A 20816-nucleotide genomic window follows, 5' to 3' on the forward strand; every position below is an offset into this window, starting at 1 on the left:
ACATACCTCGGAGAAGAAAGATCATTTCACTTTTGAAACAAGCACTGAAACTCATCTTGAGCTGAAGTAATTTAGAAGTGCACGGCAGGCACCATTATCTCTCACAGAGCTAGCTGGTGCTTTTTTTCCTAAAGTTTTTGCTTTATGTAAGATCTGTTAATTTTAGTATCTGAGTTCTTTACAGATTTAAGATTTTGAAAACAGCATTTCTGCATTCCTGTTCTGTAAAGACAAGTATTAAATGTATGATTAAATGGATTTGTTGAAAGCAACAGAAGTGAGTTTTAACCTTTACATAAAGAAAACTGACGGGTTGCAAGTCAGGACAGTTTGAGAGCTGACTGAAGTTCTGACGGGGCATTTGCTTTCATTCAGTTGCAGCTGGTCGGCCCTTTTGCTGTGCTTGAAATATGCCTGTGTTTAGAGAGCTAAACTCATTTGCCATTTTTACAGATTTCAGTAAAAGATGTTGCAAATAAAGAGAATGTAGCTTCCTTTTTAATATGCAATGAAGAATTCCTTCTTATTTTCATGCTCTCTAAGTCCCCCAAGTTCAGTGGGATATATGGAATTGATGAAATATGAGATCAGAGAGGGGTCCAGCAGCCCTGTAACTTCCCGTAAAGGTAGGAGATCCATTTGTGTTTATGCAAACATAATGCATTTTATGGTATTTCAAGTCATTTTTGTTGACAGGAACTGAATTACCCTGTTGATCCAGCTGCTTTGCCACCCCTACGAAATCCCGACATACTTGTTGGTGAAAATGATCTCACTGCACTTAGTTATCTCCATGAACCAGCTGTTCTACATAATCTTAAAGTTCGTTTCGTGGAGTCTAAGCTTATCTACACCTATAGTGGTAAGCAAAGTAAAATGTCGGGTTTAAAAAAATTCTTAAAACAAATTAAAAAAAAAAAAGGTGGGTTAGTTTGCAATATGATGTGAGTAATGTTTTCCCCAAGTGTATTTTGACTCATTCAAGGTAACTCATTTTTGTGTGACTACAGACTTGTTTGTTGATCTGTTAGAAAATATTGCTCCTTTGTATCAGTTTAACTGTTGTTGCCAAAACCTGGCATTTCATTGGACTAACCTATGTTTTATTTTTGTTTTGTACGCTTGATTGTAGGAATAATTTTGGTGGCGATAAACCCCTATAAACAGTTGCCAATATATGGAGATGCTATTATCCATGCATATAGCGGGCAAAACATGGGGGACATGGATCCACATATATTTGCTGTGGCAGAAGAAGCGTACAAGCAAATGGCAAGGTTCAGTATGTTCCTTCATGTCCACAAGTAACAGCTGAAGTCTAGTGGCAGTCAGTGTCAATTGTAATTTAATTTAGCTGTGTATGTGCCACTGGCTATTAAGAATACCTTTGAATGGTTAACATAACCAGAGGAGGAGCAATTCCTTAACCAGCTGAGGAACTTCTAGAACTCATAACTATTTTTATTCATATTTTCGTATATATAATTCTTACGTTTATACGTGCATTTTAAACATGTCTGATTTAAACTGTCTGATTATTTGGTTTTAGAAATAACAAAAATCAGTCTATTATAGTCAGTGGAGAATCAGGAGCTGGAAAGACTGTGTCCGCAAGATACGCTATGAGATACTTTGCCACTGTGAGTAAGTCCAGCGGCAACGCGCAGGTGGAGGATAAAGTGCTGGCATCCAACCCGATCACCGAGGTGAGCTTCAGGGAGCAGCTCTCATGTCTGTACTCATCAGGGAAAGGATCCTGAGAGCTGCTGGGCATCTTCGTGTGAAATCTTTAGAGATGTTCTAGCCACCTGAGTTAGATATCTAAATTAGAAGTTTAGTTTCTGGATGTTACGGATGGAAAGAAGTAGTCGGCTTCAGGAACACCGGGGTTCTGCCTCATTTACCAGTGGCCCTTTGGTGGCACTGGTTTGCCTCCAGAGTCTTATCTGACCATATCCTGTTAATTAGATTATGAGAAAACAATATTGGACAAGTTGTTTGTTTTTATAAATTGGAATAGAAACTGTTTAAGGTTCCTTATAGTGGGAAAACGTACTTTCTCTAATTCTCAGTTTATGTGTTGCTATACTATTTGACTTGAGGCTTATCTTCAAATTTGAGCCCCAGAATTTAAATTTCAGAGCTCAATGCTGAGATTGATCCTTGAGCACCTTTGACTTTAGGAATGTGTAGTTGAGTCGTGTTTTCACAAAGATATTATTATGAAAGATGCAAGTAAAACAAATTCTGAAAGTTTTTAATTTTTGTAGGCTGTTGGCAATGCAAAAACCACACGAAATGATAATAGCAGTCGATTTGGAAAGTACACTGAAATCAGTTTTGATCAGCATTATCAAATTATTGGAGCTAACATGAGAACATACCTGCTTGAGAAATCCAGAGTTGTCTTTCAGGTGGGTAAAAGAAAAACAGTCAATGTCAGTATAGCTACTAAGGTACTATCGTTTTATTAGTTTCATACAGAAAATGTTATGTGAAGTTCTGAATAGTATGACTAATCTGCATCTGATTTATTTTTAGTAAAAGCTAATCTTATTTATAATAGAAACAGATTTATTCCATGTTCTTCCTCATGTTAAGTGGAGGATGTTTCTTGGGGATAATTCCCTGAGATAAATGCAAGAAGTATTTAGAAATCTGTGTATTTCAGTCATAACAGTAACACGTGCTGGGAAAAGAACAGTGAATACAGGGCAGAGGGATGTGATTCATTATAGTGTCAGAGGATAATTGTGATAATCTACTAAATAAAGCATTTAATTTTATAAAACTGGTTTTATGAAGTTTTCTTTTTTAGTGGTATTGTAAATTCTTAAGTACTATGAAAAATACTTCCATATATCTGCTACCTGAAGGATGGTTTGGAAATAGAGTTTTCTGAGTCACCACAGGGCAGAGTTTCAGCTGTCACTCCTACACAGTTGTTTGTTACAGTATTTGTCTTATTAGTAGATTATTCCTTCACACTAAGGAATTATTAGAGTAACAGCCTTGAGGAAAGAATACAGCATATCGGTAATCGAAAGAAAGTGTGGTTGAATTTATCACTTTCAAAGCTTTTGTTGAAGTCTAAGATGTTCCGCTTTAATATTGGGCAATTTTGTTGCCAAACTGTGTTACAGCAGAATCTAGCCTTCAAGTATCATTATTGCTTTACAGTAATGTTGAATATTGAATATTTTTCTGCTTGTTTGCCGTGGGTTTTTTTGGTTTTGTTTTTTTCCCTTCTGTAACGGTATTCTTTGTTTTAATTTACAGTCAGAGAATGAGAGAAACTACCATATATTTTATCAGTTGTGTGCATCTGCTATGCAACCTGAATTTAAGCATCTTAAATTGGGTAGGTCTCAAGAAAATAATCTACTCTTCATTATTGCAGTGCAGTACTTTGAAGTCTGGATTTTCAAATGCTAGGATATTAAGTGCTTTGTACCTTAAATCTCACAAACTTACAATGGGACTTGCATTTTTAAGTCACTTAACTATTAATCCTGCTTGTATTGAACTTGGTAGCAAATCCCTAGTAACTTGAATAGTGTATGATCAAGTACCTAAGTGTCTTTGAAAATTTTATTCTGATACTTTCTGTAGCGACAGATGCCATAATGACAGTTTAGGGTCTTGATTCTTTTATCTACAGAGAAGCTTTAATGCCACCTGAGAGGAGCAGACCTTGGGTATGTGTTTGCTCAATCTTCATTCCTGTTTGTTTATGAGATCAGGTATTAAGATAGTTAGGAATTATGAATACTAATTTGTGTCAGCTCAACTAAATTAGATGCATGGATTTCTCTCAGAAGAGGACCTCCAGCTCATTGCCGAAGAGCTGTTATCTGACAGTATCTTTAATTTTCTATTGTTACAACAATCTTTAACAAGTGACTGTCCTCAGTCGCAAATTTTTCAGCACTATAAGTTTTTCTTCTTTTTAATAGGAAGTGCAGAAGAATTTAACTACACAAAAATGGGTGGCAGCACAGTAATAGAAGGAGTTGATGACAGAGCAAATATGGTGGAGACTCAGAAGACATTTGCTTTACTGGGTAAATTATTTGGAATACCTTTTCAACAGATGTAAAAATAGTTTGGGTGGGGTTTTTTGTTTTTGTTTTGGTTTTTGTTGTTGTTTTATTTTTGTTTCTGAAATGGGCAAAGGTGGATTGTTTCTGAAATGTCCAAAACTTTAGTAGTAATTACCAAAATCATTCATTTCATGGCTTATCTGTGGCACCGTTGTTCTGTCTTAAATGCGCTAAGAGCAAATGACTGTTAGCAACTGGTGTTCATTGTTAATGATCAAAATCACTAAGGGCTGGAGTCTACTTGGCCCTTACGCTAATGTGCTGTGACAGAATTGGAATTGGAATTTCTTTGCTCCTATATGGCTTATGTGACAGCCAAATCGGACTTGATCTTGCACTTGGGGAGGTACAGGAATTTATGCCTAATCTCTCATCAGATCGGACAGGCAGAAAGTAGGCAGAACCAAGGCTTTGCGTCGTAGTCTGCAGAGATGCTATACAATTCTTGGCTACAGAACAAAGCAAGTAATCCAGCATTGTGCTATTTTAATTAATTGTACTGTTTCTGAGCGTTTGAAATAATCAAGAATTGGGTTTTTTAGGTCTGAAGGGGGATTTTCAGATGGATGTTTTTAAAATGCTGGCAGCAATTCTACACTTGGGCAATGTGGAAATAACAGCTGTTGGAGATGAAAGATCATCCATCAGTGTAAGGAAGCAGCTTGTTCACATACCAGCATTTTCTTTTATATTCTGTGCCAAAACTCCTTTAGCAATAATTTTTCTCATATTTGGTGCTCAGAGCAGCATTAAATCTGGTTACGACACTTGAGAGATTTCTCCACCTTCATCTGCATAGAATCCCAGCGAGTGTTTATGCAAATCCTGTTTCGTGCCCAAGTTCAGAAAGTCCGAACAAAAGACACAAAAGGCAAAATGTGGCTAAGCGAACCCCGTATCCAGCTGGTCCGTTCGGGCCTGTCTGCAGGGTGCAGGACACAGCCTTGTCCAAGCTGCTCAGAGCGTCTCCCAGCAGGCTGTGCCAGGCTAACAAGCCAGGACACCTGAACATACACCCAAGTCACTTTTTCTTTGAATGTCTTAATCCAAGGCATCCCATCCAGTCGAATTTCTTCTCTCCTATATAATGAGATCTATCCAGTATTCTTTGCTTTAGCTCTTCGTATTTTGCCAGACAGAAAGTGAAGAGAGCGCCTTGTCTGTCTAAGCATAGAAAGCAGTTTGATGTCAGTGCTGCCAGGTTTTCACTGTCTGAACAACAGTTAAAGTATTAAAAGTAATCTAATAATATTTATTTACGTTCTTTAAAGCGGGAAGATAAACATCTCAATATATTCTGTGAACTTCTGGATTTAAATGGTGACAAAATGGCACAATGGTTGTGCCACCGAAAGATTGTCACCACATCGGAGACTGTCATAAAGCCGATGACGAGAGCTCAGGCTGTTAATGCGAGGGATGCTCTGGCCAAGAAGATCTATTCTCATTTATTTGACTTTATTGTGGAAAGAATTAACCAAGCTTTGCAGTTCCCTGGCAAACAACATACTTTTATTGGTGTTTTGGACATTTATGGGTAAGAATGTATCTGGAAACAAAGCAAAGTCATGCTTTTTCTTTGGAGTTGATAAGAGGCACTTCTCAGTTTGTACTGTTAATTAATTTAGAGGGTTTTGTTTTACAAAAAGGCGATAGTCATGTAAGTTCTTTATCATCCAGAGTAGTGGAGTTGTTCAGCAACTATAAATATTAGTATTTTTTTGTGAATGAGATTTAAATGTAATTTTTGATACGATACTTTTACATTTAACTCTGGATTTTTTAGCTCTGTTCTGTCTGGTAACATACACTTCTAGGGAAATTTGCAAATGCCTTAGCATCTTCATTAGTCTTATGGCTATTTAACTTTCTTAGAAATATTAGAATAGCTTCAAAGTCTTACAAGGATACTATAATTTGTATTTAAATGTCAAGGTTTTTTCTCCAGTACTGTTGCATCGCTTTATTTTTTTTCTTATTTGACATGTGTTTCAGCTTTGAAACATTTGATGTGAACAGTTTTGAACAATTTTGCATCAATTATGCTAATGAAAAACTGCAGCAGCAATTTAACCTGGTACGTCCTTCTATTTGTTATAGTTCTTTATCTTATTTTGCTTCAGTTTTGGGATTGTCAATAATGGATATTAGCAAATGCTATTGGTATTTGAGTAGTGGATATTTCTGGATAATGGCTATCCAGTAATAGATGAAAAGATTTTATTTTTATATATATACATATACACATGTATATATAAATGAAAAATTCTGAGTTTATTTTCCTAAAAGACAGACGTATACTATACTACAAAATATATAAATATTTTGTTTCTGTCTTATATATACAATCACACGCACACATTGTATATATTTTCTTCCTTAATTGTAACCTCACATTTTGACAATTTGGACATATCTAGCATGTCTTTAAACTTGAACAAGAAGAATATATGAAGGAAGATATCCCATGGACTTTAATAGACTTCTATGACAACCAGCCTGTCATTGACCTTATTGAAGCTAAAATGGGAATTTTAGAACTTCTGGATGAAGAGTGCTTGGTAATTTAAAAATTCTTGTATTTATGAGCTCATGAAAAACTATATAGATTTTAACAAGTTGGGGTTGTGGGTTAATTCATATTTTCATTTAAATGGGAAGTAGAGCATTTTCCTTATAAAAGGGACATTAATGTTTGCCTTCTTTTTTAATTGTAAGCCGTTTAGTCTATTCTTCTCTTACCAAATGAAGAACATAAACCTGGATTTGTACCTAGAAGCCGACTCAAGAACTAGATTCCTTCCCTGCTGGGTACTGCAGTCCCAGAACAGGTCAGGCTGAGGTGCAGCGGGATCCCCGTCCTTGGGCACGTTCTGGATTTGAGTTCAAGCAGAAGCTTAGTCTAGTGTAGGTGGTCGTCTTGCTCCGAGCAGGAATTTGGACTATTCGGTCTCCAGGGGTCTCTTCCACCAGTATTTCTATAATTCAGTTACACCACGAATCACTTATTTTGATACAAAAAAACCCCATGTTTTTTGGTTGTTTGGTTGGGGTTTTTTTTGGTAAGTTCGTGTTGGATGCACCAAACCTACATCTTTGCTTTTTCTTCTTCAGTCTTGCTATTTTTTTCTCTGTGCTTCCCTCCTGACTGTACCAATTCTTGAATCTATAATTTTTCTCCTACATGTGTGTAGTTCCCTTAGGCTTCCAAACCTATTGAAGGAGTTTTGTCAGTGAAGAACAGGGCAGGGAAAGGTGAGCCCTCTTAAAATGGTCTCTAAAAGGTGTTTTGGTGATATTGGCAAGTCATACTTCTCAGAATCCAAACCACAGAGCAAATTAGGGAATATCTCCTAACTTACCTGTCCCTGTACCCTTAAATATATATATATACCCTTAGCTTATCTGTCATTCTGCTCATTAGTGTTTTCAGGGTTCAGATTGTCCCTAATTGCAGGTAGCATCCTCTCGGAACAAAATGATTTATAACCAATCAGAGAATTAACTCTAGTCAGCAAAGTCGTGGATTAATGTGACCTTCTTTCTTAACATGATTTGCTACAGGCAGCCACAGCCTAGTCTAAAAGAACAAAAACTGGTTGTTATCAGGCCTCGCAACTCACTGGCGATGCTTTATTCAGACAGGATTTATTGCTAGTGAGTGGTTTTGCTGTTTTTAAGAGTCCAACAGAGTTTTGTTAAAGAGACTGCCCCTCTCATTTTTACAGTTGCCTCATGGAACAGATGAAAACTGGCTTCAAAAGCTATATAATAATTTTATCAATAAAAATGCACTCTTTGAAAAGCCGAGGATGTCAAACACTTCTTTCATCATTCAACACTTTGCTGATAAGGTAGAGTGTAAACAATCCAGTATTATTTCACCCTGTTTGTAGCAGTAGCTCATTCAGAAAAGAAACAAACTTGGGAAGTAGAGGAAATGTTAACCATGCTTATTTGGAACTTCTATAAAATCTACTATACAAAGTACTATTTATTTGTTGGTAACACTGCCCGTTACATGCCATTTAAACATAAGAATTACTTAAGATAATGTGTTTGAGAGTATAAAAATAAATCATCAAGATCAAGAGGCAAAAGAAGAGCACCATGTATGAGTAAAATAGCTAAGATTGTAGTCTGTACACATTTTTGTCTCAGTTATTTACATTCCGAGTGTAGTATTCCTTTTTTGGTATTTTGATTTGATATCACAGAATAATGAAGAGAAGAGGAAAGAAATTCCTCACAAAGGCAGAAGGAATCTGCAGTTGATAGTGGATTCTGGTGGTTCATCCTGCTTCTAAATTTGCAGTGTGCACGTACACCTGCCGTAATGAAAGTGGTAAAAGCGGCGTTTCAGCCATCAGGTTTAAGGCTAATAAAGAGCTTGTTGGCCACCGCAGCTTAGACGAAAAATTATTGTTTTGCTAACTGTTCATGTTTTGCTGAAAAGTTAATGATTTCACCCATTCACACAGGTAGAATATAAATGTGAAGGATTTCTGGAAAAAAACAGAGATACAGTACATGAAGTATTGATTGAAATCTTGAAAGAGAGCAAGGTTTGTGAACAATCAGTAATGATTAATTTTCTGAATATCAGATTTTGCTGGAATTCATTTAGATCTGATTTTAAAACACTTGTTCTGATAAAACTTTTAATACGTTGAATCAATTAGTTTAGTCTTAATTTTTATTAATATTCTACAAGTGTGGGTTTTTTAACATCGAAATAACGTACAAGATGGAAATACGCTGTACTCAAGCTTTTCATATGTGTGCGTTTACTTTGCTAGTTATTTTAGTATTTTTTGTTTTCTTAATATCTCCCTTGAAGAGCATTTTGGAATCCTTGAAACTGAACAATTCACTTTTTTTTTTTTTTTTCCCCCCCCTCCTCTAGTCCTTATGTGTAGCTTTGATAGGTAGCTTATCATTAACAGCTGCCTTTGTTTATTCTTCCAAAGAGATTAAGAGAATTCCAGGGCAGGGAAAGCATCGGCTGTGTTATGTGTGCCTGCTGCTTCCCATCTGCTTGAAGGCTCCATCCCTTTCCACTCTGCAGCTTCGAGACTTCAGCAGTACTATTAAGCAACTAAATTAATCTGACAACAAAAAATTCTTAATTTAAATTAAATATTGTGAAAATATAACCTCAAGTGATCTTATTTTTAACTCTATTCTGTGTTCATGTCCGTGTTTGCTTGTATTAAAACAGCTTTTGCAGGCCCACTTGACAGTTGTTGACTTTTGTCTGTGAAACATGTAAATGCTTCACAAGAGACTCAAAACTGTTGCAGCTGTTTCTTCAGTTGTTGGTTGGTTGTGCCTTAATGGCCCGGTTCAAAGTCCTACATTTCCTGGCCTAAGCATTAAGATGGATGGGGTTTGCATTTTACGCTATAGTAAATGTAATTTTTATTTAAATGTTATCACAGTTACACAGTATTTAACTGTGACTCTTTCACCACACTTTTAGTTTCATCTCTGTGCAAATTTTTTCCAAGACAATCCAGTGTCCATTTCACCTTTCAGTTCAACTATAAACATCAAATCCGCCAGACCTGTTCTCAAGCCCCCTAACAAACAGCTCCGGATGACTGTTGGCAGTAAGGTACCGATAAGCGCTGTTCCGTGACGCTGGCACTTGCAGGGAGGTGTCTGGGCAGCTGGAGCCGTGCTCCTGGGTTCTGCTCCTGTCACGGGGGAATGTCTGTTCTGGGTACAGCGGCGGCAGCGCAGAGCCCTGCGTCCGGGCATGAGTGGCTGTGTTCCGTTTATATAGAGGAGACTGTTGGGTACAGCAGGACTGCTAGATTTCTTGCATTTAGGGTCTAAACCCTAAGAAAATCTCCCAGTGTCCAGTCAAAAACTGACAAAGAATTAAAAAAAGGAAGATTGGGCTTTTTACTTAGCTGTAAGCATTTTATTAGCGAAATTGTTATGTCTGATATTTTCTAGTTCCGGAGTTCTTTGTCTTTGCTTATGGTGACACTCAATGCAACCACCCCTCATTATGTACGGTGCATAAAGCCAAATGATGAGAAGCTGCCTTTTGAGTAAGTATGTTAGTGGTGTTGAGCTGTTATATTACCTTTAAACTTAAAAGAGTCTTTCTTTCTATTTCACAGTAGCTACACGTCAGCAAACTAAATGTGTATTGTTGAGCAACTTCCCATACGGAACATATTTTTCCTTTAAAGATAGCTGAAATAAAAAAAATACTGTCTTACAAAAATAGAATTATTCAGTAATAGTTATTGACACTTTAACAATATTATCCTAAAAGTTTTCAAGTCAGATACTAGTGCTTGTGTATTTGTCGTAACATTTTTAGGGGAAAGACTGTCCACCTTTGATTTATGTTGATGGATAGTTTGTATAGGGATGTTTGCTCTTGTACAGTATGGGTTAGCACCAATTCATATTTAGGGAATAAAAGCCACTGCCATTTTCTTTGCGAACTTCCCTTTTGTCCACAGAAGTGTTTAGAAGAGCTTTAGAAGTCAGAAAAGGTATGAGCAGTGTTGAACATAGCCTTGGCTTTTTCCCACAATTTTTTATCATTTTAATGTTAAAACACAATTGCATATGCCAGATAGTTCACATAATCCCTGTGCCTACCTTGATAACCACTAACTGAGCAGGAGCCAACCCTGATGCAGCTGTTGCTCTGTTTTACGAGCAGACATGGAACCACTTTAGTTACAGTTATACAGCTTTTAGCTGGAAAGTATTGTAATGACAAATGAAATAGAAGGTTTTGTCATATCTGAGTAGGAGAGAAGAAGCAAACGGGTTCTAAATTAATTTAAAGTGTGCTAGCTCATTTTCTTGATGCCAGACTGTCCATACAAAACATGTTACAAATGGCACTGTTTCACTGCTGTGAGACCTTATTACTCTGTGTAATAGCAATGCGGGGGAAAATAACTTAGATAATATGAAAACATGTCTGAATTAGGCTGGAAGAGCTTACCGTAGGTTTGTGAAAGAACAATACAGTCCTGTGTCAGCCATGGGGATCTCTTGGCTGGCACTGGATCGACTCTGCAGCCTGGTGCTCTGTGGGCAGAGCAGCTCTAGGTCTTTCCATGCCATGTGGTGATAGCCTTGAACCCAAATATTCCTAAGCAAATCCTGGTTTATTCATAATCAGTGTGCTAAGGAGTACCTAGAGGGAGCTATTTCCCAGTAGGCTGCTGAGGGAATTTATTTCTGTGTGTTTTGTGCTGAGTGGCACAATTCTTTGCTTTCAGAGTTAGTATTGAAAGAAATCAGGTCTTTTCAGAGGAGATAAATAAATATAGTCTTCCTTTTGTTCTGAGGAAGAAAAAGAAAACTGAGATACTCCTTATCACATATTAAAAAAACCCAAGTGCGACATCATATAAAAAGTAAGGAGTTCAGCATTCTATGGGCAGAAATAGAAATCCAGCCAGTAGAACGGTTATAATTATTATAGCATGCCAAACCCAGCAAAAATGTAAAATGTAACTCTGCTTTTTTAGGTTTGACTCAAAAAGAGTGGCTCAGCAACTGCGAGCATGTGGTGTTTTGGAAACTATTCGAATTAGTGCACAGAGTTACCCATCCAGGTAGGGACAGCAGTGGGCCTCTGTACGCCAAAAATACTTAAGTGTCTCTTAAATTAATTTCATTTGCTAACTTTGAATTTTCCAGGTGGACTTACATTGAGTTTTTCAGCCGTTACAGCATTCTTATGACACAGCAGGAACTCTCCTTAAATGATAAGAAGCAGATTTGCAGGATTGTTTTGCAGCGACTAATCCAGGTTGGTTTGTATGCTCTGACCCATTATGTATTTTAGCATCTATCGTTAAAAAAAGGTGTCTCTGCCAAGAGCAGCGTTTCACTCCTCGGATAGGTAAGATATTTACGTTGTCGCTATCTTTTGTGATTTAGTGTGTTGCACACAGGCTTGCGGGTCAATAACCTTGTGTTGTGACACGGTCGTGATGCACCTGTAGGCAGATGATTTAACCTCTCTGTGCTTAGTATCTTCACTTGTAAAATGGAAGATATTCTACCTATATTTATAAACCAGCGAACAGTAGCGATATACATTTGTCAAGTACTAGAAGTTTATGCACACAAGGGGCTTTTGGTAGAATGCAGCATATTGGAGAACTGTTCTAAAAATGTGCTATTTTGCCTGTTGCTCCTGTTTGTTAGGCAAGTCTGTAATGATGAGGCTGGTCCAAGTCCAGCCAGCAATTAAAGTCACCATGTTGGGACTGAGTTCAGACTCGGGGATGTATAAGGACAAACACAGGCGCACTTGTGACATGGCTCCAGCACAGACCATGGGGGAGCCTGGGCTTAAAAGCAGCTTCTCCCCAGAGTTTTTGTTCGCACAGCTCGCTGGTTCAAGGCTGGACACGTGCACCAAAAGGCAGTGTTGAGCCCAAGGAACCAGACTGTAGGAGGGGGTGAAGAGATTGCTTTCAAGGCTCTAATGATATGTCTAGATCCTCCCTTTAATTTGAGATCACTAGGGTGCACTTTTTGGATGTAATTCTCTGGTTCTTTCCTGCTAAGTGGGTTTTCCCCCCATATACTCCCCCGTCTACAAAGAAGGAAGAGAAGATATTCTTATTTAGCGAGATCATGTCATTTCAGAAGAACTTGCCTGAAGTGACAGTTTATAAAAGGAAGAACATGTCTGGTCTACAATAATAAACTAAAAACTTAATATACCTATTGTTTTTATTTTCAGGATTGTAACCAATATCAGTTTGGGAGAACAAAAATTTTCTTCAGAGCAGGGCAGGTTGCTTACCTAGAAAAACTGCGATCAGATAAACTGAGACAGGCATGCATCATGATCCAAAAAAGCGTTCGAGGCTGGCTGCAGCGGAAGAAATTCCTTCGTGTAAAAGAAGCAGCTGTGATAATACAGCAGTATTTCCGGGGGCAGCGGACCGTACGGTACTTTTGGCTGATAACTGAATTTGCTGTTAGGGTGTGCCTGGAGGTCAAACTAATGCCCAACACTAATTTGGAAGTGTAATTTTTAATGAAAGAGCAATTCAGATTGTCTTTCCATTTCCTCTTGGTTGTGATTACAGACTTGAAAATGTCACGTTATTCAGCTGTACTCAGAAAGTACCCCAGAGGCTTCAAATGTCACCTGCCAGATTCCTGAGGGGGCTTGTCTACCTGTAAGCGCAGTCCTTAGATAGATAAGGGACCCCGTCGTTGGCTTGGGCTTACTGCCGAGCTTCAGAGCCAGAGAAGAGATCAGGTAGCAGGAAGGAAAGGCAATTGCTGAGGGTCTACAAATGAGTGTGTAGAAAATATTACAAGGAATTATGCAGCAGAGAAACTGGTCCAGTCATTCACAGAGCAGACTGAGAGGAAGGTGCTTCTCTGTGGGCTTCAAAATTTTCAGAAAGAGGCCATCGGAACAATTGCTTGTGGAAAAGATTGCAAAGATTGTGGATAATTCCCTCTCGCTTTGAAGAAAAAGCTGTATTCTAGCTAGTGGATGCCTGTTTTCAATATCTTATTTTCGTGTGTGTGTGTGTGATTTGGCTGACTGAGGGTATAAGCATGAGAAATCTAATGTGACCTAAGTAAACTTGATTGTCTTTTGAATTAAGGCAAGCTATAACTGCAAGAACTCTGAAGGAAACATGGGCCGCTATAATTATCCAGAAATACTGTCGGGGTTATCTGGTCCGTAGACTTTGCCAGCTCATCCATGTGGCTGCTGTAACAATTCAAGCTTATACGAGAGGATTTCTAGCAAGAAAAAAATATCGAAAGGTACAGTAATCAAAAATTCTGTTTCAGTAACTGGAATCAGCTATTGCTCTGTAAGAAAGATGGAGACAAGGGCAATGGTCCCTAATACTTTAACTTTTGCATGTCTGGTTTTCTGTTTTTCTATTGATACTATAAAATACTGTTTCACAATAGCTTAGATCTAATCTCTGAGCTACAAAGAATTCTGTCTGATTTATACATGGTGCAGATAATTTAGGGTGACTACTACAGTGGTTCAAATGTGTCGCAGTCTGGGGATTTCAGTATTTTGATATTAATACTTCCACGAGAAGCATTGTCATTAGTAGTGTGTGTAGATTCACAGAATGTTGTAGTTGATGCTGACTGAGCCATAGATAACTACAGACAGATGTTAATATTTGATTTGAAAGATGCTCGAAGAACACAAGGCTGTGATCCTTCAGAAACATGCCCGTGCATGGCTTGCCAGGCGCAGATTTCAGAATATTCGGCGGTTTGTGTTGAATATCCAGCTTTCATACAGAGTTCAGCAACTGCAGAAGAAAGTAGAAGAACAGGTGAGGGACACCAGTCAGTTTACGATTTGTACTAATTTTTTTATCATATCTTTTTTATTCAGAGCTCTCCTGTTGCCTAGAGGCTTACATGAATTACAATATCTGTTCTTTACTTGACAATGTAGGAGAATATGTAAGGGATATGGTCCTTTATACTAAACTACTAGTATTCTTCCTACATCCACGGTAGGAAGAATCATTCAGGTTTTCCTTATATTTTTGGGTTAGTTGTGCCAATGGGAAGTCTGCAATGAACTTTTTTTTTTTTTTTAATTCTTTCTTAAGTAGTCTGTCCAGTCTCTGGATGGGGTTACCTGTACTAGGATGAAGGATGTGTGAGATACTGCTCTGGTGCAACATGTTTAGTAACTTTTGGGAATTCCATATTATGTTTATTTTGCAGCTTATTTTGAGAGCCATACGAGCCAAATAATGTTTAGGATGGTAGCTTTAATGTAATTGATGGAAATGATCTTCGGTTGAAATAATCATGACTGATATGGGATGGTGAGCAGAAGTAGGTCAGGTGCTTTGTTCAAACTTGTATTAAACAGTTTCAGGTGTGCCTGTTCCTATTTTCTTTCAACCCGTCTTGCTCATTGTAGAATAGAGAAAATCATGGTTTGCTGGAACGATTGACCAATCTGGCTTCAACTCATATGAATGACATGGATACAATTCAGAAACTTGAATTAGAGCTTGAAAAGTTAATTGCTCAAAGGAGAACATATGAAGAGAAAGGGGAAAAATATAAAGAGGACAGTGAACAGGTAAATTCTAATTGCCAGCTGGGTGCTCTTATTTTAGTTTAATTTTTTTTTTCAGTTACTAGATTTATCAAATCCATGATTCAAGAGTTACTAAGTAACTTCACTTTTGAGGGGGTGGCAGGGAAGGAAGGGAGTCCACGCATGCTTGTTAAAATATAAGACCACCTGTGACCTATTTCTTCCTACTTTGTGATTTGTATATTATGCTTTTTGTGTGTACAGAAAATCTTAAAACTTGAGAATCAGAATAAAGAATTACAAGAACAGAAAGAGACCTTAGAAATAAAGCTCCAAGAAAAAATGGAGGAAATGAAAGGTACAATAACTAAAAAGAGTTCTAAAGGGGCTATAGAGGAGTTATAGTGGGGGAAAGTTGTAGTCAGGTTTTCAGCAAAAGTGAATGTCTTTTGTTCTAATAAAAGCAATATAAATGCTGAATTTACAGTAAATTAAAAGTTGGTCCTAAGCATCTCTTGCTTAGAATGTGTAGTGCAAATACTTTAAATTTCATAATTAAATTGAGTTTGTACTTTCAGTTGCAAAAGCTTTCCTCCTGTTTCCTGTCTCATACACACGCATTCCTTCAAAGTGTTGCTTTGTTCTTGGTTCCTTTAGTATATGGCTTTTATGAAACTAATTTCAGAGGACACAGGCAGCATACAAGATCAAGTATACTTTAGATGAATAACACTTGGTGTTTCAGAACCTTTTTGCTCTGTAGCATTACTTACAAAATTTACTGTGAAAATTTCTGGCACTTGAGAGAGTAATTTCAGCCTTAAAACCTGTTAAGGATTGCTTATTAAAACAAAACTTCTCATTGTTGTCATAGTGCTATAATAAATGTGCATAATTGCATGAAGGTCTTTGAAATATTGAAATATTTTTTGACAGAGAAAATGGATGACCTCACGAAGCAGCTCTTCAATGATGTACAAAAAGAAGAAAATCAGAGAATGTATGGAATCTGAATTTTATTGCTTTGAAACAGCATTCTTTTTTCCTCTTTCCTTGCTTTTCTTTCTCCTGCTGTAGCTGTATTATGCTTGCGTCACTTATGAACCTGTCGGTGTTCTTGGACATTAATGCTGGTACTAAGTATTTCATGTACAGCTGAGGAAAAGCACACGCTGCTTTGTGGGTCAGTCACATGCAGGAAATTATATTATCGACTTGAGATTCTTCTTGCTTTTGCAGTTTCCTGTCTTTCCATGTGTCTGAGAATTGAAAGGCAGCCCTGATCATAAAGGCTTCTTTGGAGACAGCCGCAGAATTCAGTCAGGGCTGGAAGAGCAGCTGATGGCCATTCCAGTCAGAATTCCTGTGAATATTGAAGGACAGAACTGAAAGATTCAGCTTGATGGAAAGGCTGTGTTTGTAAAGGACGTTTGGTTAAAAATATAGAGGCAAAGGTTTTTTTTTTTTTTTTTTTCCCCCTCTCCGTTGGTATTTCATTTGCAGTATTAAAAATCCTACTACTTAGCAATAAATGGTTGTTGCTTTGCAGCATGCTTTTCTGAGATCAAGTGTTTATTTCCCAGTAACTCTTTTCCAGTATAAGTCAGAGAACCTTAGGTGACAGATAAACGCTGTTCTCTGAAGAACGAAGGGTGCTGGAAGCTTCGTGGCGTTTCCGCTGCAAATAACTTCAGACTATACTAAGAGGACTTATTTGCTAGTTTTTCTGCTCGGCCTATTAGCTGTAGTGTGTTGGAAGCCAGTCCATTCCAGCAGGGACGAGTAGAAAATGCAAAGCTTCCTGCAGTGTGTTAGTGAGAAGGACGCAGGGGTTTCTGTTGCTGTGTCCTTCTTCAGGGCTGGCTGTGGCCATAAATGGAGCAGAAAGCTGCTCAGGTAGGGTAGCTCTAGAAGAGTTAGAGATTTAGCCTTTCAGTGGAAAAAAAGCTCAGTTTTTTTCTGAAATTCAGTGCCAATATCTGAATTAGAGGTAAGGAAATCCAGGGGCATTCATATCCCATCATCATCCATTTTGTGATTGATTCTGAGGATGCAGGATAGCATTTTAAAGTAATTATTGTTAATTTAATTTTTCTTCAGTTAAGCATGTCCTTCAAATTAAAACAAAATCAGAGCCCACTTTCACTTATGAATGTACGTAAATAAAACCACCTTTTCGTTGTCTTGTTTAGGATACTTGAGAAAAAACTCCAAAATCAGAAGCAGGACTATGAAAAGGAGATTGAATTGCTCAAGGGAGAAATTAAGATTCTGAAAGAAGAAAAAACTCAGCTACAACATCAAATTCAGCAAGAAATTGTCATTCAGGATGGCTTGAAAATGGAAGTAGGACAACTTACAAAACAAGCACAGGTAAAGTATGACGCAGTGCATTTTGGAGTCTTTGCCAGATAAGGCAAGTAGAGAATATGGATGTGTTATTTATAGATTATCTTCACTAATTTTGTTATCTCCATTGAACTTGTAGAAGATGTAGTTAATAAGCTGTTAATAACCATTATGTTGCATTGTTTTCATATAGTACATAATATGAGCGAGTTATTGCTTGCAGAAATAAGTGCATGTTTTGGATAGTAATTGTCCTCAAATATTTATATGTTTACATGTGGGGATTGTTTTTTCTTTTTCCAAGAAAGTATTAATTTCTCAGGGGATTTTTCATGAATGTAGTTTATAAATTGAACCTGAAAATAGTACTTTTGTGTAAAGTCACATTTTTTTCTCTGAGTCGATTCCATGGCACAAGCACATTTTCACTACATTACATCACTGTTCTGCTCTGATGCCTGAGAACCAGATGCTTTAAAAACAAGGCATTTTAAACCTTTTACCATATGAACTTGTTCTTAATGATAATTATCTTTGTGATTTAACTGATACTCAGCCCTTGTCATTCACTCCTTGTCTCAATCTACAATTTTTGTCTGATTCAGAAAATACCTGAGTTGCAAAAGGAAATTGAACTGCTGCAGGCGCAAAAGTTGGATGTCGAAAAGCAAGCCCAGTCACAGAAGCGAGAACTGAGGGGTAAGCTACATCCTAGATAATTCAGAGAACTTACCAAGTACAATGTGAACCAGGCCAGTTTAAATTGATTACTTCCATGTTAGCTTTAACAAAAAAACGGTTCTCTTTCCCACCCCATAGTGATTTAATTCTATGCATACCTTTACTCACGAAGTTAAAAAACAAAACCAAAAACCAGCAACAACAGCAAAAGTAAGTTTTGCAAAGTGACTACTGAATACTGAGACCTGGGGTACCCCTTTGAAGACACTCTGATTTAACATTTCTCCTTTATGTTTAAAAATCAATACTTATAATTTAAACTTCACTTAGAATTTAACAAGTAACTTATAGAGACCCAAGAATACAGAAACAATGCATTGTCTAGCTTCCATTCAGCCTATCTTTAGCCTTAGGTCAAATAAATGTCAAATATACTCAAATAACTTGCTGAGTTGGGTTCTCTTGGGAAAAGATACTTAATAAGAAGTTGTGCACAGTTGTGCACTTTGTTCTTTGCTAGCAATGTCATAGAGCAATCCCGTGTCTGCAGCATTTAGTGTGGTAGCCTAGCGCTAGATGAAAAATCATCTATGCAACTCTAGTAGTTGTCCAGATTCAGAACAGAAAGGAAGTTTTATGTGTTTAGAAAAAAAAGAATATTGGTGGTGTACCTATGCAGTGCACCTTAAATGTGCAGAATCAGAACCAAGTCCCTCATCATATTCTTGTAGTAAATCAGATCTATTTACTGAGTGCCAGGAAAGAGCCTTGTAGATTTAGGAAGTTGTTGGTCTGATTTTATAATCAAACTTAATTTGAAATGTGTGGAGAAAATGATTCCTGTAATAAACTTTATTTTTTCCAGAAAAGATGTCGGGAGTTACAAAACAGCTTCTTGAAAGTTATGATTTTGATGATGTAAGAAGCAGGTAATTTTGTTCTGAGATCTCTTTTGAAAAGCTTAAGTAACGCATTTTGTTCACTTGCACACTAATGACAGTGCCTTGTTTTCTAGACTCTCTACGGAGGATTTGGAACACTTAAATGAGGATGGAGAACTGTGGTTTGCTTACGAGGGCTTGAAAAAAGCTACAAGGTTAGTTCGGTTATTCAATTTTGTCATAACTTCAAACCGTGATTTAGAAAATAAAGAGAAAGATCAATGATTAATTCGACAGTGCGATACCGAGCACCTGTTTAAGAAATGAGCAAACACTACGTTATATGAGTCGCTGAGCAGCTTAAAATCACTTTAACAAACTTTTACTAAGGCAGCGAGATGAGCGTGTGTGTGTCAGTCAGGGAAATGTGTTTCCTCTGAGATATCATGCATAACTTTCAACTCCCTTAATGCACAGGTGATGTAGTGGAATGTCTGTGTGTTGATCACGGTGCTTTGTCTTCACTTTGCATTTAACTTGACCCGTTGCTCCGAGGTCGTTCTGCATCTGCCGTGTTCTTTCTCCCTTTTTTTAACAGAGTGTTGGAAAGTCATTTCCAGTCTCAGAAAGAAGTATACGAAAAGGAGATTGAAGGTTTGAACTTTAAAGTTGAACATCTTAGCCAAGATATTAATCATCTACAAAAATTATTTCGAGAGGAAAATGACATAAATGATGGTATTCGACTTGAAGTCAGCAGGCTAACTTCAGAAAACCTGGTAAGGTCAAGGTGTAGTAAAGCAAAGTACGTTTTTGTTACATAGCAATACAGTCCCGATATGTATGTGGCACAAAGCCCTGAAGATCTGGTGGTTGTGTCCTTGAAGTCTCAGAGCTTGAACAGGCAGAGCCACGGCAGGCTGCCCATGCACACCGGCTCTGTCCCCGCACGCTGTGTGTTAGGAGGCAGCCACGGTTATCGTCCGAGTGTGCGGCTTGTTGGGGCAGCCTCACTGAGGCTTTTTCCCTTTTATTTTGTGTAAACCTGAAATGAGATTTGATTCGAACCACAGAGTGGCAAAATACCATCTTACAAGGTCTGGCTTGGTGTGTAGTGCACACCCAGGCTTTGGCTTCTGTTGTTGGTGGCCAGGGAGACACGGAGAGTCTTTCGAATGCATTTGAACCCGTATACGTTTATGTGGCTGAATATTCAGATTTTAGAAAAGATTTTTAACTTCTAAATGTTGCCAGGATGTCCACTGCTGAGCTCATGCAAATATTTTGGTTGTGCTTTTTGAGGTTTCTCAACAATCTGAGGAACTTTTGAGGGGTATAATAATTTCTACAGATATGCAGCTTTATATTGGAAGTCACAAGTATTTACTTAGATTTTTTATTTTACACTGAATTTTAACTAAGAAATGAATCAGAGGTTTAACAGTGACCAGAAAGTTAGCTCAGCATACTTTTTTTTTTTTTTTTAAATACAAGTGTAATTTAAACTTCTTGTCTGATAACTAAGAAGAAAATAGCTAGTTTTTGGTCAGACCATATATTTTTCTCCTGGAACGCTTCTGGTATTTCAGATTTGATGAAAAGCAGTTTTGTGATACTATAACTTTCTGTGGGTCATTATTATAACACTGCTGGGTCTGTCTGGGATGGAGGTAGCTGTGTTTCTAGCAGTCCATTTGATGCTTCATTTTGGATTTGTGGGTAAAATGTGATAACACAATA

At 37.6% G+C, this 20816-nt stretch overlaps 1 protein-coding gene across 1 annotated transcript in view; it reads left to right on the forward strand.

Moving 5' to 3' along the window:
- MYO5C (myosin VC) overlaps window positions 1–20816 on the forward strand; it is a 35216-nt gene that overhangs the window by 3790 nt on the left and 10610 nt on the right. The window contains exons 3-29 of the mRNA XM_065641377.1: window positions 697–862; window positions 1133–1277; window positions 1550–1706; window positions 2271–2414; window positions 3280–3361; window positions 3957–4064; window positions 4646–4752; window positions 5375–5640; window positions 6099–6180; window positions 6524–6664; window positions 7832–7957; window positions 8585–8668; window positions 9586–9720; window positions 10068–10165; window positions 11618–11704; window positions 11790–11901; window positions 12847–13058; window positions 13733–13898; window positions 14291–14437; window positions 15043–15207; window positions 15430–15523; window positions 16102–16165; window positions 17358–17538; window positions 18120–18213; window positions 19061–19124; window positions 19211–19291; window positions 19675–19855. Coding sequence (XP_065497449.1) covers window positions 697–862; window positions 1133–1277; window positions 1550–1706; window positions 2271–2414; window positions 3280–3361; window positions 3957–4064; window positions 4646–4752; window positions 5375–5640; window positions 6099–6180; window positions 6524–6664; window positions 7832–7957; window positions 8585–8668; window positions 9586–9720; window positions 10068–10165; window positions 11618–11704; window positions 11790–11901; window positions 12847–13058; window positions 13733–13898; window positions 14291–14437; window positions 15043–15207; window positions 15430–15523; window positions 16102–16165; window positions 17358–17538; window positions 18120–18213; window positions 19061–19124; window positions 19211–19291; window positions 19675–19855 — 3489 coding nt within the window. The remainder of the gene's footprint in view (window positions 1–696; window positions 863–1132; window positions 1278–1549; window positions 1707–2270; window positions 2415–3279; window positions 3362–3956; window positions 4065–4645; window positions 4753–5374; window positions 5641–6098; window positions 6181–6523; window positions 6665–7831; window positions 7958–8584; window positions 8669–9585; window positions 9721–10067; window positions 10166–11617; window positions 11705–11789; window positions 11902–12846; window positions 13059–13732; window positions 13899–14290; window positions 14438–15042; window positions 15208–15429; window positions 15524–16101; window positions 16166–17357; window positions 17539–18119; window positions 18214–19060; window positions 19125–19210; window positions 19292–19674; window positions 19856–20816) is intronic.

Source organism: Caloenas nicobarica, chromosome 10 (genome assembly GCF_036013445.1).
Source record: "Caloenas nicobarica isolate bCalNic1 chromosome 10, bCalNic1.hap1, whole genome shotgun sequence".
Lineage (NCBI taxonomy): Eukaryota > Metazoa > Chordata > Aves > Columbiformes > Columbidae > Caloenas > Caloenas nicobarica.